Here is a 14451-nt window from a genome sequence, read left to right on the forward strand (position 1 = left end):
ATAAAAAATTATAATATAAATAATTTTTCTCAAAAGTAAAAGTAAAAATTATAATGTGAACAAATATTTCCAAAATCTGATATTAAATTACATTTTTTGTTAAAAAATAATTGGTAAATTTTTATTTTTTATATTTAAATTAAACATTTTTAGGGCGAATTCAACCTTACAATTATTACATTAAAAAAAAAAAAAAACTCAGTGTTACTCGAACGAACACCGTCACTGACTGGAATAGTAGTTTTTGGAAATTAAGAAATTAAAAAAAATGAAAAATGAAAAATGAAAAAACTTTGAGGTAACAAGCATCTCTGCTTTTTTGCTTCTCGAATATTTACTTTCTTCCTCTCTTTGCAATCTCGCCGCACTTTCTTTCCTTTTTCCCCTCTCCTTCTCTCTGGAGCTCGAGATTGGAAGTAGAAACCCCTGTGAGTTTTGTTATTTTGTTAAATTTGATGTTTTTCTGTTTTTGTAGGGATGACCAACTTGCTTTGAGCAGAATTGGGTAAAATTTAGTATCTTATTGTGGATTTTGTGCTAGTTTCTCTCACCCTTCTGATTTAATTTCAATTTTTTGTAATACCTATTTCTGAAAAATTAACCTTTTTTTTTTTTTTCTGCTGATGTATTTAATTTGGTGTTGATTTTCTCCGATTATGAGTTGGAGTACAAAAGAGATTGGTGTTAATTTGTTCTGTTTGTTTCTTATGCTTTTTAGTAGACAATTAGGTTTTCTTTTTCAGGGTTATTTTTTGTATTTTAACTGAAATTTTGGTGTTTTCACGTTGATTTTTTTTTTGGGAGGGGGGCTAAAGTTGGTTCTTGTTTGGTTATACCTCTGCAGAATTTGCAGGGAGTGAAAAGGAGGTTTTGTAGTTGAAATGGGGAAAGGTTCAAAGATCAATTGCAAGTCAGCTTCACACAAGCTATTCAAGGACAAGGCCAAGAACCGTGTGGAGGATCTGCAAGGAATGTTCATGGATCTGCAGTTTGCTAGGAAAGAGAGCCGCACTGTTGATGTGGCTGTCCTCGAGGAGCAAGTTCACCAGATGCTTCGTGAATGGAAAGCTGAGCTCAATGAGCCGTCTCCAGCTTCTTCTTTGCAACAAGTTAGCTTTGACTATTTTAATCCCATTTTGAGTACATGTATATTGCTATAACTTTGCATGCATGCTTATGTGAAATATGTTCATATATACTTATGTAATATAATTTATAATTAGAATGCTTAAATTTGTATCGCGATTGATGGAAGGTTTCTAAGATCAAGAGTTGTAACTGTGAGCTGTGTTCTTTCTGGGATTATAGGGTGGAAGTCTTGGGTCGTTCTCATCAGATATATGTAGGTTGTTGCAGCTCTGTGAAGAACAAGATGATGCCACTAGTGCATTAGCTGCGCCAAAGCCTGAGCCTAATGATCAGAGCTTGCAAATTGGGAACAATGTGGTCTTTCAGGAGGTTGGTTGTTTGCCATCATTTCTTGTTTTGTTCTAGTATGCGATTTACTTTGGTTCAACTTTTAATGATTAAGTGTAGCTTGGAGTTCTTACATTGTTGTCGGATGTGATGAGCTGGATCATGAAGCGTTGCACTCTGTTAATCTTTTATCAGATGACCAGATGCGGTTACATGCTATAATTTGTTGTCTTTTTTACGCTGATTGTCTCAGTATGTATTTCTTGCTTCCTTGGTGATTGTAGTGATAACCGCTGGAGGAGGTCCAGCTGGTGATTGAGCATATGAATACTTTAAGTCAGGAAATGGCAGGAGAAAGGAGAACGACTGTTAAATAAGTCAAGACTGTGAACATCTGGAGCTTGACCTTGTATAAAGTCTTTATATTGGATGTAGAAATCTGAAAACTGAAATTGTTTCTTGGTTATGGCCAGAGGTCTACAGTGGACAGGATAATTGCTTTAGTATGGATGCTATGCTTGCGTGATGGTTTAAGTCTCAGTGCCCAAATGAGCAGTGCTTGATTAGTTTGAACCTAATTATAGTGCCAGTAAAACAATTAACTTTTGGGAAGAAATTAGATGCTCTAGGTGAAGAACAGGGTTAGAGATTCAATATTGCTTCATAGTAGAATGATTGTAATGCCACTGTAAGTATTTCCCTGCTCGACTAAGGATATGGTGGGTTAATGATGGAATTAGTTGCTATCCTTGAAAGATCGAGGATATCTGAACACCTTGTTCTTCACATATTATTCCATCTAGCAGACAGCTATGGTCTTTAGCTTGAAATAAAATTGGCATCTTAAGTAAATTGCCATCAACTCTGAGGGTGAGAACTGAAGTTAATGTTATACAATGAAATTTCTGTAATTCCAGTCAATTTGCTTTGACACCATCTTTTTGGCCCATAGTATGTGTAAGTTATCACTGAAAGACAGTGGTGCAGAGTTCTACACCTGCTTTTTGGTTGCCATGTCTTGCTTTATTAGTGATTCCAATGTCTAAATTGTATGGACTAAGAAACGATGTACATCTGTTTTTTTTTTTCTTAGTTTTCTGTATTCATTTATTGTATCTATCTGTTTATTTATGTTCGAGGTACTCAGGATAATTTGTGTCTTAGCTTGGTCATGTTTTATGATTTCATTCACATTGACATGTCTTCAGAACTGAAAAAAAAAAGGTGATTCCAGCTTTAATATGTGTTGGGGATATGTTGTGAATCAGGGACAACAGGATCACAGTTTCCCATTTGTTGATCAATGTAAAGGCTCTCCTACAGGAGTTCACAGCATGGTGGTTAACAACTTAGAAGGAGCTGGTAACTTGGACTATCATCAGTATGATTTATCTCAAAATTTTGAATCGAACTTCTATGCTGGTTTTGATAGCACAGACTTGTGTGTGGAGGGTGGTGCGCCTCATGTTTCTGGCTATCTGCCGAGTATATGTCCCCCACCTTCAGCTTTCCTGGGCCCAAAATGTGCACTTTGGGACTGTCCAAGGCCTGCTCAAGGAGGGTTGGACTGGTGTCAGGATTATTGCAGTAGCTTTCACCATGCCCTTGCATTAAATGAAGGTCCACCTGGAATGGGTCCTGTTCTTCGACCTGGGGGCATTGGCCTGAAGGATGCTCTTCTTTTTGCTGCTCTAAGTGCAAAGGCACAAGGAAAAGATGTTGGAATTCCAGAATGTGAGGGAGCTGCAACTGCAAAGTCCCCATGGAATGCACCAGGTAAGCTTACTGTAGTTGTTACCCCTTTGAAGTAATTTGCAGCTTTTTCTTTTCCCGTGTTCTATACATTTGAGACAGCATATACTATCCAACAACTCGTGATACTTGTTTTGAGTTTTGTCAATCAATTCTCTTTTATGCAGAGCTCTTTGATCTTTCGGTTCTTGAGGGTGAAACAATTAGGGAATGGCTTTTTTTTGATAAGCCACGTAGGGCTTTTGAGAGTGGGAATAGAAAGCAAAGGTCATTGCCAGATTACAGTGGGCGTGGATGGCATGAGTCAAGGAAGCAAGTGATGAATGAATTTGGAGGGCTGAAGAGATCCTATTATATGGATCCACAACCACTGAACAATTTTGAATGGCATCTTTATGAATATGAGATCAACAAGTGTGATGCTTGTGCTTTGTATAGATTGGAACTGAAAGCTGTTGATGGAAAGAAGGGTATGAAGGGTAAAATAACAAATGAATCAGTTGTTGATCTGCAGAAGCAAATGGGTAGACTCACTGCTGAGTTTCCCTCTGACAACAAGCGCTGTGTTAAAGGAAGAACCAAAGTGAATGCTAAGGTTGGTGTCGGAAGTGTTTATTCAGCTACAAATCGGGTGGCACCAACAAACGAAACATTTGATTATGAGCTAGGTCCACCATACAATTATCTCGTTGAGAATCTAGGTGACTATTATGTGAATTGAAGGACCATTGTTTCCCGTGCGGAACAATCAACAATTGTCTAGTTACATTAGCTGAGGCAATTTTGTCTTATTATTGGTGGGTTCGTCTTCAGTTTTTCATCGTCAATAACATGAATTGAAGCTCTTTTTCGGCTGTGAATTGTGCATAGTTCGTTTTCACATTGGAGTGCTGTCTGCATTGCTACTGCTGTAGATGCTGGAGCATATTCTTAACCCGAAGATGAAGAAAAATGGCTATTTTTCATCAATCCATTTTTTAACAAGTATGGTAGGTGAATACTGGAAACCAATTCATGTTAAGTGGTGGATGCAAATTATAGCAAAACTATTTTACTGACATGTTTGGCGTTTCAAGGCTTTATACTAATTCTCTAGTATGTTGCTAATGGGAGATATGATCTTAATATGTAACTTCCTTTCTTCCAAGTATACAATCTCATCTGTTAGATTGTCAGACTAGAGTTTCTGAGTTGGCTTGCTCAGGAATTTGTAAATAATTATTATATCGAATTTTAGCAGATATTATTTGCAATTTCTTGTGTCAATTTGGTTATCAGTTGTTGTTTACCACGTTAGACTCGACATGGATTCGAGGTATATCCTTACCTCTTACTTTCGGGAAATATGCATCAAGTTCAGCATACTTTTGCACGTCATTTTTTTTGACACTGGGTTTTGCTTGCGATTGTTACTCCCTTCAACTTGGAATTCATTATCCTTGGGAAATGATTGTGATAAACTTCTCTCAACTCTACAAGAGTAAATGTGCTTGCTTATTTGTTCGTCTATTGTGCCCGTTTACCAAAAAAAAAAAAAAAAGAAAAGAAACGAACGAAGAATGACATGTTCTGGAACTCTGTATCCTGGAACGGAACTACGAAGATCCGAATCAAGTGGAGTAAACCCTTTTTTAAATAGATGCCGCAGTAATCATTGGGATGATGTCCGAAAGCAAGTCTGGCCTCATTAAAAGTAGGGAAAATAAGCATATTTACTCGTGTATGGAGGCTTTCAATACTTGCATCATGCACTCTCTTACTGAGGATTCAACCTGAATCTTGCATAAAATGTAAGATTAAATGTTAAATAACATGCAATCGTTTCTGAAAGGAGAGAATGCACTTCTCTCCCATGAAAGAGCCACCATCCCTTTAGCTGTCTGCAAAAGACTTCCACATTAGCAATTCTAAAACCAGCTGATTGCCTTTTTCTATTATGTTCTACTTGCTTTAAAAAGCTTCTCTTCAAAAGAAATTAAAAAAAAAAAAAAAAGAAATCTGAAACCACTTGCTAATCTAAGGAAATGGGGATGAAATTGTTAGGATTTGAACCCTTGTGCAGACAGGTACTCATCCACCGGGCTACTGGCCTACTGTGTGCATCAAGGCATTTGATTATTTCTATTAAGGCAAAAACATGATAGAGTCTAGATATTTCTCCATTGATGGTTGCTTCCTTTCCATAACACGGTTATTTTCAAGTTCCCATCCCGCAGTTGCAAACTATTCAACAGTTTCTTAAACAGCACTATTAATATTGTCAAGCGTTATTTATCTGCACCTCCTAATCCAGCCCAGGACTAACAGAATTACAAGCTTGAGAAAGCTAAGATACTAGCTATTCTACTCCAACACGGGAACTGGAATCTACGCTTGAAACCTTCCCTTCAAGCATCATCATCATCGAGATTGTTAACGCGTTCACACTCATCAATCCATTCACTGTATCTGCAATCAAAAGAATTTAGATTAGAAAGCGAGAGAGATACAGAGGAGGGGATGGGAGGTGGGGATAGGGAAGGTGATTAATAGTTGTTGATAAATTGCAATTGCACTTACACGTCTATTGGTTCAGTTAGGGCTGCAAAAACAAAGAAATGATAACGAATCAGTAATCGTTAACGAGCATTAATCTACAAAATCAGATAGCGAAGACCTTATGGGACTATCTGCTATTATGCACTCTTAGGCCTTCTGATATTGCCCTTTTTAATCATGGAAGGCCAAACCAATATAAGACTTTATGTCAACATGATAAAACCTCTTTCCACATATGAACTCAGAAGAGATGCAAAAGCAAATAAACTCTTCAATACATTCAATCTGACACTCACAAGATGGTTTATTACTAATGCGAATATGCTACCAAATATCACCATTGCGGAGGAATATCCAACATGGCAACATCTATTGCCCTAGACAACACATGATTTACAACATACCTGTGATGGTAGTGCTAAAGCTCTCTTGGCATATTGCACACAGTGCTTCACCAATTAAATTCTTCATATCACTGACATCAGAATTCAGAAATATGCCACAAGTTATTAATACAACTACTGAATGATCCAAAATCTAGAAATATCTCATTCACACATTCTCTCTTTTCCCTCCACAACTACAAATGTAAAACAACCAAGAGACAGTGCAAGAGGCAAAGGCTGCAATAATGACATTAGACTAAACTAAAATGCAAGCAACATCAAAAGGTTAGCTCCCTGTGAGAAAACATTGTGCTTACTCATTTAATTGGACCAAAATATACTTAATACAAGTGGGGTTATGCATCCTTTACAAGTAACAGATAATGCAAAGTTCATATTTGAAACCATCCCTTACATTCGGCATTCGACACTGGTGCCATGGTTGCAGAAGGGGCAACTGAAAACAGTGTCAAGCTTGTCCATTCTCTTCTTAGGAGGAGGCTTTGCTCTTGACTTCCTCTTTCCCATTGCTTAAAGTCCTACAAACAACAATATTATCAGATAATGCTTACAAACAAAAGGTTTTCAGTGTGACTCTAGGTCAGCCTCATAATGATCTTAAATAAAATCACTCTATCTGATTTACAATTATTATGAACAAAAAATTTTCCTTCGTACCAGGGAGCTATGCAAATTCAGGCTTTATTTTATGGATTAAAAATTGTTCCCACACACAAAAAATGAAACTGCAATTTTCTTGCCTTCCTTGTGCCCAGAGACTAAATAAAATTTCTTTTTGCAAAAAAAAAAAAAAAACAAAAAAAAAAAACCTAGTAATAACATTTCTCGAATCACCATTAAAAAGGGGGAAAAAAAAATTAAGTCCTAGCTAAATGAACACATATACGGTAAAAATAAATCAAATACAAAAAAAAATTACAGAGATAGGTGAAAAATCATCAAAGCAGAAACTTGTTAATTACTTGAGATCCCCAAATAATAATAATAATAATAATAATAATAATAATAATAATGAATCAAACAAAATAAAATAAAGGAATAGAACGAGTTCAGGAATTCCTTTCAGACAAAAAGAACAATCCAATAAACCTGCGAGGAATTCCGGCTGGCGGAACAAAGTTGGAACCCTAGCCTTACGATTTTGGGGAGAGAGGCTCTGAGAAAAACAGAAAATGAGAAAGAGGAACTTGTACATTTGCGACATGGCACTGACAAAACCAAATATATTGAATTTTTGCCATTTTGGAAAATACTTTTTTTTTTTAAAAAAAAATTTTCTTTTAATTATCAATATCAAAAATTCTTTTGTAAGCCCATAAGGGCCCAACCTATGTGTTGCTAACGTGCGCTACATTCAACGTTCAAAACAAAACCCCCCAAAACCCTTGCCAGTTATCAACATCAAAATCTCAGAATCAAAATGCCTCCTCCTCAAGCTCTCTCCTTTCTATCACCTCTTCTTCTTATTTCTCCACCTTCTCATTCCCTCTCCTCAAGGACTGCAATTCCTATATTCTCCCTTCCCATATTGCCCGTACCCAGTTCCAGAAATCCCTTCCCTGCCCTCTTCTGCACCTCTCCAAAATCCACGCAGCAACAGCAAGAAGAAGAAGCTCTTCTCCAATTCGTGGCGGAGTCTAAATTGAAGACCCTCCCTTGTGTCAGGACCTTCGAGAACGACTTGGCTCGGCTCAGCTTAGTAGGTGCCGTTGGCTTCGAGCAGGCTCTCACTGCAGCTGCAGCCGATGGAGGCCGGGCCGCAGCTGAGCACATTGATTCCGGCCAACCCACTATGGTCGTTGAGACGATTTTCCCTGGCCCCGAGGATGAGCACGCTACTATCTCTACTCGATTGGTCAGAAATTATTTATTATCCCCATTTTCATGCTCATTTAAATCTAGATGATTTACTTCTCGAATTATTGTTTTCAGCTCTTTTATACAATTGGGTAGTATACTAAATAGATCACATAATATTAGAATTAAATTCTCTTAATAGAAATGAATTGGATTTTTGCATAAGAATCATTCCAAAGGCTGTGTAATGGATATTGCACTGAATTTGTAATATGCTTTGAACAGTTTTTACCTGCTGAGAAAGTTAAAGAAAAAGCGGGCAAGCTCAGAAGGTCTTACACCGAAGATATTTTTTCAGGGGCTACATCTCAAAACATACTTGCCATGACATTTAGACAAGTGGTTTTGCAAGAGTTGTGGAATTTTGAGCTTGTTGTGTTAAGGCCTGGCACAGAAAGAAACATGGAGGATCTTCAAAATCCAAGAGAGGTTGAACACTTTTTGTTCTGTCTTATTTATTTATTTATTTTTCCTGTTGACGTCTGCATCAATAGGTTGTGTGATGTCATATTAATATGTCTGTCCTGCAGGTACCACTTGATACTGACAGGTTCAGTTCTCTTGTGCATTTCATATCAGCAGGTTCCTGCATCTTTATTTCTCAGGTCATCAAACAAAGAGGTTATCTCTGTTCTTGCGGAAGCTGTTTGCATAGCTGCTCTTCAAAACACTGAAAGGCATTATCTTGATGATTTTTTGGGGAAAGCTTCTAGTGGGATCTTCCGCTGGTTTCAGAAGCCCGAGAGAATTGTGTCTAAAGATTCTGCTGTTGTCATTTATAAATTATTTGAAGATGAAATAGTAGAAAATGCCAAGAGTTTGCTGGAAAATTTTAAGTCAACCAAGAAAAATTTTAGGAGGATAAAAATGAGAAACAAGTACAGTTGGTGGACACTAGTGGCACACTCTAAGTTGGAAAAAATTGGTGGGCCTAACTTCAGTGCATGGACAAGCGAGTATGTACCAGCTTATAGACTGCAAATTGATGCTGATAAAGTAAGGGATGTAAAACTTGAAGGATGGAGAAGCTCTGCAGAGAATAGGTGGGAAGTTCTTTTGACCCATTCCCAAATGGTACTCTATTCTTTCCTTCATGTTAGCATTTTGGTTATCAATGGTGCATGCTTTTTCCTTTTATGTTTACTTTGGGCTGTTAATGGATGATATTATTCTCGATATGAATTTTAATGCATGCGATCCATATTGTCACAAAATGGTAATCCACCAATATGTATTCCATGCAACAAGTTGGTAGAGTAAATAAGTCATATTTTGGTGGATTACCAGAATTCAGTGTTGTGACATCATTGGATACATCATACATGCATTCTCTTTCTAACTTTAGTTTTTTGTGATTTTGTAGACTGGACTGGCTGAAGTATTAGATATGTATTATGAAGACATCTACACGTTGCCTGATAAAGAGCTATCATGTCATGCCATTACAAGTTTTACCAACTTTTCCAATAAAAAGGTATGCCAATGGTATGGTTTGTGCATCCTTTGTTAGGTTTAGCTTGAATCCACTGAGACCGTGCTAATTAATTACATTACCTACAGAGGAGGTCTTCTTTGTTAAACATCTTGTCAGTTAGCCTTGCTAGTGGAATATTTCTTATTGCCATCAGTGCTCTCAGGCAGTTTTGTTTTCCTCATATGCGCAAAGGAGAAATGTATGCTCAAGAACATAGGTCTCTTCCATCATCTGAAATTAAGTTTGCGGTAAATGAATCTCTGGATCCTGAAAAGGTAAACATGCATACGTCTTTAGCTTCATCTTGTCCAGCTCAGCAATGCAGTACACACTTGCACATGTATGCATGAGTGTAAACACTTGGTATGAAAAATTAGGCAGTGCTTGTATCCATCTGGTGTGTTGCCTTGAAATTTTTCTGGGCAACGTATTCAGTATTGTTTGAGTTATTCCAAAGACTTTAATTAAGTTCCTATAGATATTCTTCTTGGTTCTTGATTTTTTTTTTCATTTGAATATTTTTTGGTTTTATAGAATTAATACTTGAACTTCATGTGGATAGTTACAAGAAATATGCATTCTGATCATCAAAAAGATTAAGGATGGATTTGGATGGCCTGACAATATAACCACAGAAACAGACAGTGGTGCTTGGATTGGAGATGTTCCAAAATACTTGAAAGTTATGGGCAGATCTGAATCCAATAGGGAAGACAGTTCAACTTGTGCTCCTGAACTGAAAATTGATGAAGATATGAAATCATCTGCACAGGATGTTGCTAGTTATCAGGTAATCCAATTTGTTCAATTTATCTTTGGTCATGTTTGCATCTTATATGAACCCTGGTTTGCTACTTTGCTATATTTAGCGCTTTCTAATACAAATCTGTACTAACCCCAACTTGAAATAAGATGGGCAGGTACGGATATATCAGAAATTCATGCCACCTGTTGTCATTTTTATCTTTTGGGATTGTATTGTGTTGATAATTGAATTTTTATTGTTATTAGCCAGAATATTGCAGGTCTTGTCCCTGTGCTTTAGTCTATCATCATTCCAGTACTGCTGTTTGACACTATTAATTTGCTTGTATCCGTGATTGGAATTTAGGTTGTTTGTTCAACCGATGGTAAAATAGTTGGGTTCCAGCCTACAAGTCGGGTAGGCGTGAATCATTGGGCTGCCAATCCCTTAGCAAGGGAGCTGTATGGTGGACGAAGGCTGTCCCCTGGTGAGAATGAGTTGCTCTGCTTGTATTTATTTTTATGCCTTGAGTTGATAGCTAACACTTCTTGGACTATGGCAAGCAGGCTTTGTTGAACGTGGCCACAAGATCCACCTTCCAAATGAAATTGTTGTGATAGAGCTGTTGATGTCAGTCAATTCGGATGCCTACTTTGCATTGGCAAGGCCAGCTCGCTGACCATTACCTGATGCATGTGAATATCACATGTGCAGCTTTTGGACACTTGGTATAGAAGAGAAGGGAAATTTAAATTGCTAGATCAGATACTTGTGTGAAACTGTATAAATTGCATTGATCACAACTGATAAGCCCCAATATTTCAGTCTTTGGTCTATTATCCTTATTCCAAAAGTTTGAAGGCACTGCTGGAGCAATCAAATCCAAATACAGGTGATAAAAACTTAGATGCATTTTGATTTTTGACTGGGTAGCTGCAAGTGGTTTGAATTTATCTTATCTTTTTTTTTTCCCTTGAAGATTTATGTCATACATCTATGTAATCTATCAAATTTTATGTAAGATATGAAATTCATTTTTGAGAGATTGCCACATTAAAACACAATGATGAAGAATTATTTTTTTTCTTCACTCATTCAATCTCTAAATACTAAATACTATCTTTAAAATTGTTGTCGAATAGCCTTATGATCTGGTATATCGACAAAACAATTTTGAGCAAACCTGCAACTAAAATTAGGAGTCGTACAAGAACCAAACGTGAGCCCCAAAGAAGTAGCGTTGCAAACAAAAACTGATATTTTTAGTAGCAAACCTTGAACAACCATTTGGTAATTCGGCATCTGCCAAGATGTAAAGTGTGAACAATCAAAGGTCAGAAGATAACCTTATAAAGAAAAAATTGTCGTTAGGTTAAGCGGATTTTTTTTTTGTCAAGAGATTGAAATTTGTTATATAAATATTAGGGTTAAAGTCCATTACAACCTATAAGCTCTAAACAACCGCTAGAATATGGTAATATGAGGAAAAAGGCTCAAACCCCAGAAAATTTCAGCCCACATAAGGAAGCTCAGTAAAATATTTGCACTTGTATATAACTAAGCTGTCAGCACCGAGTCACAGTAATAACTGCGAAGTGTTCTTATGGCGGACTCCCAAAACCCCAATATCCCTCAAAACAAACCTCCTCCTCCTAAAATTCCTTCCGAAATCACAAATGGTAGCCCCAACACCAAAGCTAACGCCAAAGTCTCGGGCCAGAAGGTCCACTACCCCAACCCGCCAGACGCGGCAAACCCGGACCCCGCAACACTGAGGGAGCAGTGGAGATTTGCAATCCGGCAGTACAGCAAATGGTACTCCCACGCTTGGGGCACAGCAATTCTCGCGGGTCTCTCTTTCTTCGCTTTGGGTTGGATTATCAAGGGTTCTAATCCTCTTCCCTCTTTCAAGAGAGACGATTCTTCTTCTGCCCCTTCATCTCCTAATGATGCCAGCGAAGCTCGCCGGTGAAACGTGAGTGTGATTCTTATTCTGGGTTTTGTGAAGGTTTCATTAGTGAATTCTGATTTTGATTTTGGGAGTGAGCTGTAATTATGAATTATAGAATCTGTGGCCTTTTGGCTTTGAATAAGAGAAAGTCTTGGATTTTTGGCACTGTGAGGAGTAACAAGTAAAAGACTTGGTTAGTCAAGAAATAATATGGTTTAAACAAGGAATTCAAGTGTACAGCTTTATCTGAAGTGATGTAATGCGTTCTTCTAGTTCCATGTTGGTGCTGTCTTGGATGTTTAGTGGCTCTGGTGGTACACATTTTTATATATGCTAGTGCATCTGGATCGCCTAATTTACTTGAGATGGATTAGGAGGCACATAATCTATGCTTTTGGGCATGTCTGGTGATATATGCCACTGTTTATTAGGAACCACTGAAAGCTCCCAGAGTAATAGCCTATTGCTGTGTTATTTTGCTGCAAAATTGCTAACTGTATTTCAGTTTCTGAGTTGCTTGAATTGGAGTGGCTTATTCACTTGCTCAAATGAGTTGTTTCTATTCAGCTCCTTTTGCACTGGCTTGTTTCGTTGTAGCAATACTAAAAAAAGAAAGGATATTAATAGATTTATGGATAAAAAGATTAGTAGTCTTGATGAGAATGTTAAGTAAGGAAAATGATATTTTCTATGAAAAGCGGAAATTTAATTTTCTTGGAGCAGGAAATTTGTTGGAGTTTTAGAGGGGGGTCATGCTTTTTTCGATAATTAGCTAAAACTCTGTCATGGGTAACTTGTACATTCCTGTTTCATTATATATAATCTATGGTCTTATTAATGCAGGTGACTTGGGGAAACATAAAGCTTTTTTCCCTGCTCCTACTAACTTTCTCTGCATTGTTGAGGTGGTCATTCTGTTGGGTCTTACTTGTTGAATGTTTGTTACAAAAGCATGAATCACATTAAGGCAGCAAAGTTGCTACTTTTAAACTTCTTGCTAATTCTTAGTCATGATATTTCTTTTATTGGATGATCCGATTCCAAAGCAATTGCTCATTTTCACATGTAGAGTTTGGCTGTTGAAGTCTACTTCGCAGTCCAATTGGGACTAGTATGTGTTTCTGGGTAGTATTTGTAAATGTGGTTGTTGTCTTGTTGATATGTTGATAAGTCTCTCCAGCTGCTTAAAAAAACCCATAAGTTATTCTTGATAGTGATAAAGGACTGAAGCACTGTAAGGCCCTTAGCTGAATAGATTATTGATTCATGATGGATCTGTATTTTGCAGATGCCATAAGAAAAATGAAGACGAAGGCACAGCATCAGCAGATCAGCAGGTCAACAGATCAATTTTCTCCTGGTTTTGATGTACAATATCATAAAATTTGAGTCTCATGTTGTTGGGGTCTGGAGTAATATCATCCTTACTTTTTTGTATGTTCAAAATATGCATGTTAGCGTGCATGATTCTCTCTCAGAACAAGTGTTGTAGGGAACGCTTGGAAAGTCTAAAAATGAAGAAGTTTAATTTAATTAAATTTTTATTTGATAAATTCTTTAAACATTGCTGGAAGTCGTTTTTTTTAATTAAAAAAAAAATTAATGCCAATACAAATATTGCATGCTTACCGGTCCATTTGAAACCCGAACCCGAGGCCTCTATTGAATCTGAGACACAGCAGACATTCAACGGGGAGTGGAGGCGACAATAGTGAGTTGGCCTATAGCGCTCTGAATCTCGCGTAGCCTGAAGGATCAGCAGTCACTGAAGGAGGCCAGAATTAACTGCTGACAGCCAACTCCTTATCCATTCAAACAGCACTTTACAAACTCACTTTCACCTTAACATTCAGACCTGTTAAAGACATCAACGCCATATCCATATCAATATCCCCACAAGGTGGAGTGAGGATGCTTGCAAGGCTATCGGAGATGAAACAGCTGCTGACCTGACCAAACCATATCTCCCCTGCCCTTCGAGAGATGCTCGGCTAAATTTGAGAGAAGGAAATTGCTGGCAGATATCGAGAGAACTTACCTCTAAAGAACTTGTCCACTGCTTCTAACGCTTGAGCTAAATTTGTTCACTGCTTCTAACGCTTGTGCCCGAGATATGTAGAATGCTATCTAATAACACAAAGCAATGGAAACGAAACCTCAGAAGAAGCAACTACCCTAGAATAGGTGTAGTAACCTCAGAATAAAAGGTGCTTGCTGGAAGATCAACGATTTGATACTGGAAGAGTAGATGGGCTGTCTCCCCATTTCTATGTATTATATGATATTGGTCTGCCTGGAAAGCTTGTCGATC

At 37.5% G+C, this 14451-nt stretch overlaps 4 protein-coding genes across 9 annotated transcripts; 3 read left to right on the top strand and 1 right to left on the bottom strand.

Moving 5' to 3' along the window:
* Positions 1-272: 272 nt before the first annotated feature.
* On the top strand, positions 273-4421 carry LOC110604671 (transcription factor VOZ1). Of its 4 annotated transcripts, none has more exons than XM_021742937.2 (5): positions 273-428; positions 845-1109; positions 1309-1458; positions 2685-3192; positions 3336-4421. In XM_021742937.2, exons 2-5 carry the CDS (start codon positions 882-884, stop codon positions 3887-3889), a joined length of 1440 nt encoding a protein of 479 aa, XP_021598629.1. In that variant the 5' UTR covers positions 273-428; positions 845-881; the 3' UTR covers positions 3890-4421. The 4 variants fall into 4 exon arrangements, with proteins under 4 accessions (XP_021598629.1, XP_043808546.1, XP_043808547.1 ...); XM_043952611.1 differs by having other exon boundaries at positions 2694-3192; XM_021742938.2 differs by having other exon boundaries at positions 304-505.
* An 845-nt stretch (positions 4422-5266) lies between these two features.
* On the bottom strand, positions 5267-7354 carry LOC110604672 (transcription elongation factor 1 homolog). The gene is made up of 5 exons (XM_021742940.2): positions 7203-7354; positions 6508-6631; positions 6111-6181; positions 5728-5749; positions 5267-5616 (listed from the first exon to the last, which is right to left on the bottom strand). The coding sequence occupies exons 2-5, from the start codon at positions 6618-6620 to the stop codon at positions 5556-5558; spliced, it is 267 nt and encodes an 88-aa protein (XP_021598632.1). The 5' UTR covers positions 6621-6631; positions 7203-7354; the 3' UTR covers positions 5267-5555.
* A 136-nt stretch (positions 7355-7490) lies between these two features.
* Positions 7491-13684, top strand: LOC110604997. Of its 3 annotated transcripts, none has more exons than XM_043952609.1 (9): positions 7491-7968; positions 8196-8399; positions 8550-9044; positions 9334-9444; positions 9531-9719; positions 10007-10234; positions 10556-10676; positions 10756-12164; positions 13429-13684. In XM_043952609.1, exons 1-8 carry the CDS (start codon positions 7534-7536, stop codon positions 10866-10868), a joined length of 1896 nt encoding a protein of 631 aa, XP_043808544.1. In that variant the 5' UTR covers positions 7491-7533; the 3' UTR covers positions 10869-12164; positions 13429-13684. The 3 variants fall into 3 exon arrangements, with proteins under 3 accessions (XP_043808544.1, XP_043808545.1, XP_021598975.1); XM_043952610.1 differs by having other exon boundaries at positions 10756-11081; XM_021743283.2 differs by having other exon boundaries at positions 8553-9044.
* LOC122722284 lies at positions 11793-13684 on the top strand. The gene is made up of 2 exons (XM_043952613.1): positions 11793-12592; positions 13429-13684. The coding sequence occupies exon 1, from the start codon at positions 11793-11795 to the stop codon at positions 12159-12161; it is 369 nt and encodes a 122-aa protein (XP_043808548.1). The 3' UTR covers positions 12162-12592; positions 13429-13684.
* Positions 13685-14451: the final 767 nt, after the last annotated feature.

Source organism: Manihot esculenta, chromosome 17 (assembly GCF_001659605.2).
Source record: "Manihot esculenta cultivar AM560-2 chromosome 17, M.esculenta_v8, whole genome shotgun sequence".
NCBI lineage: Eukaryota > Viridiplantae > Streptophyta > Magnoliopsida > Malpighiales > Euphorbiaceae > Manihot > Manihot esculenta.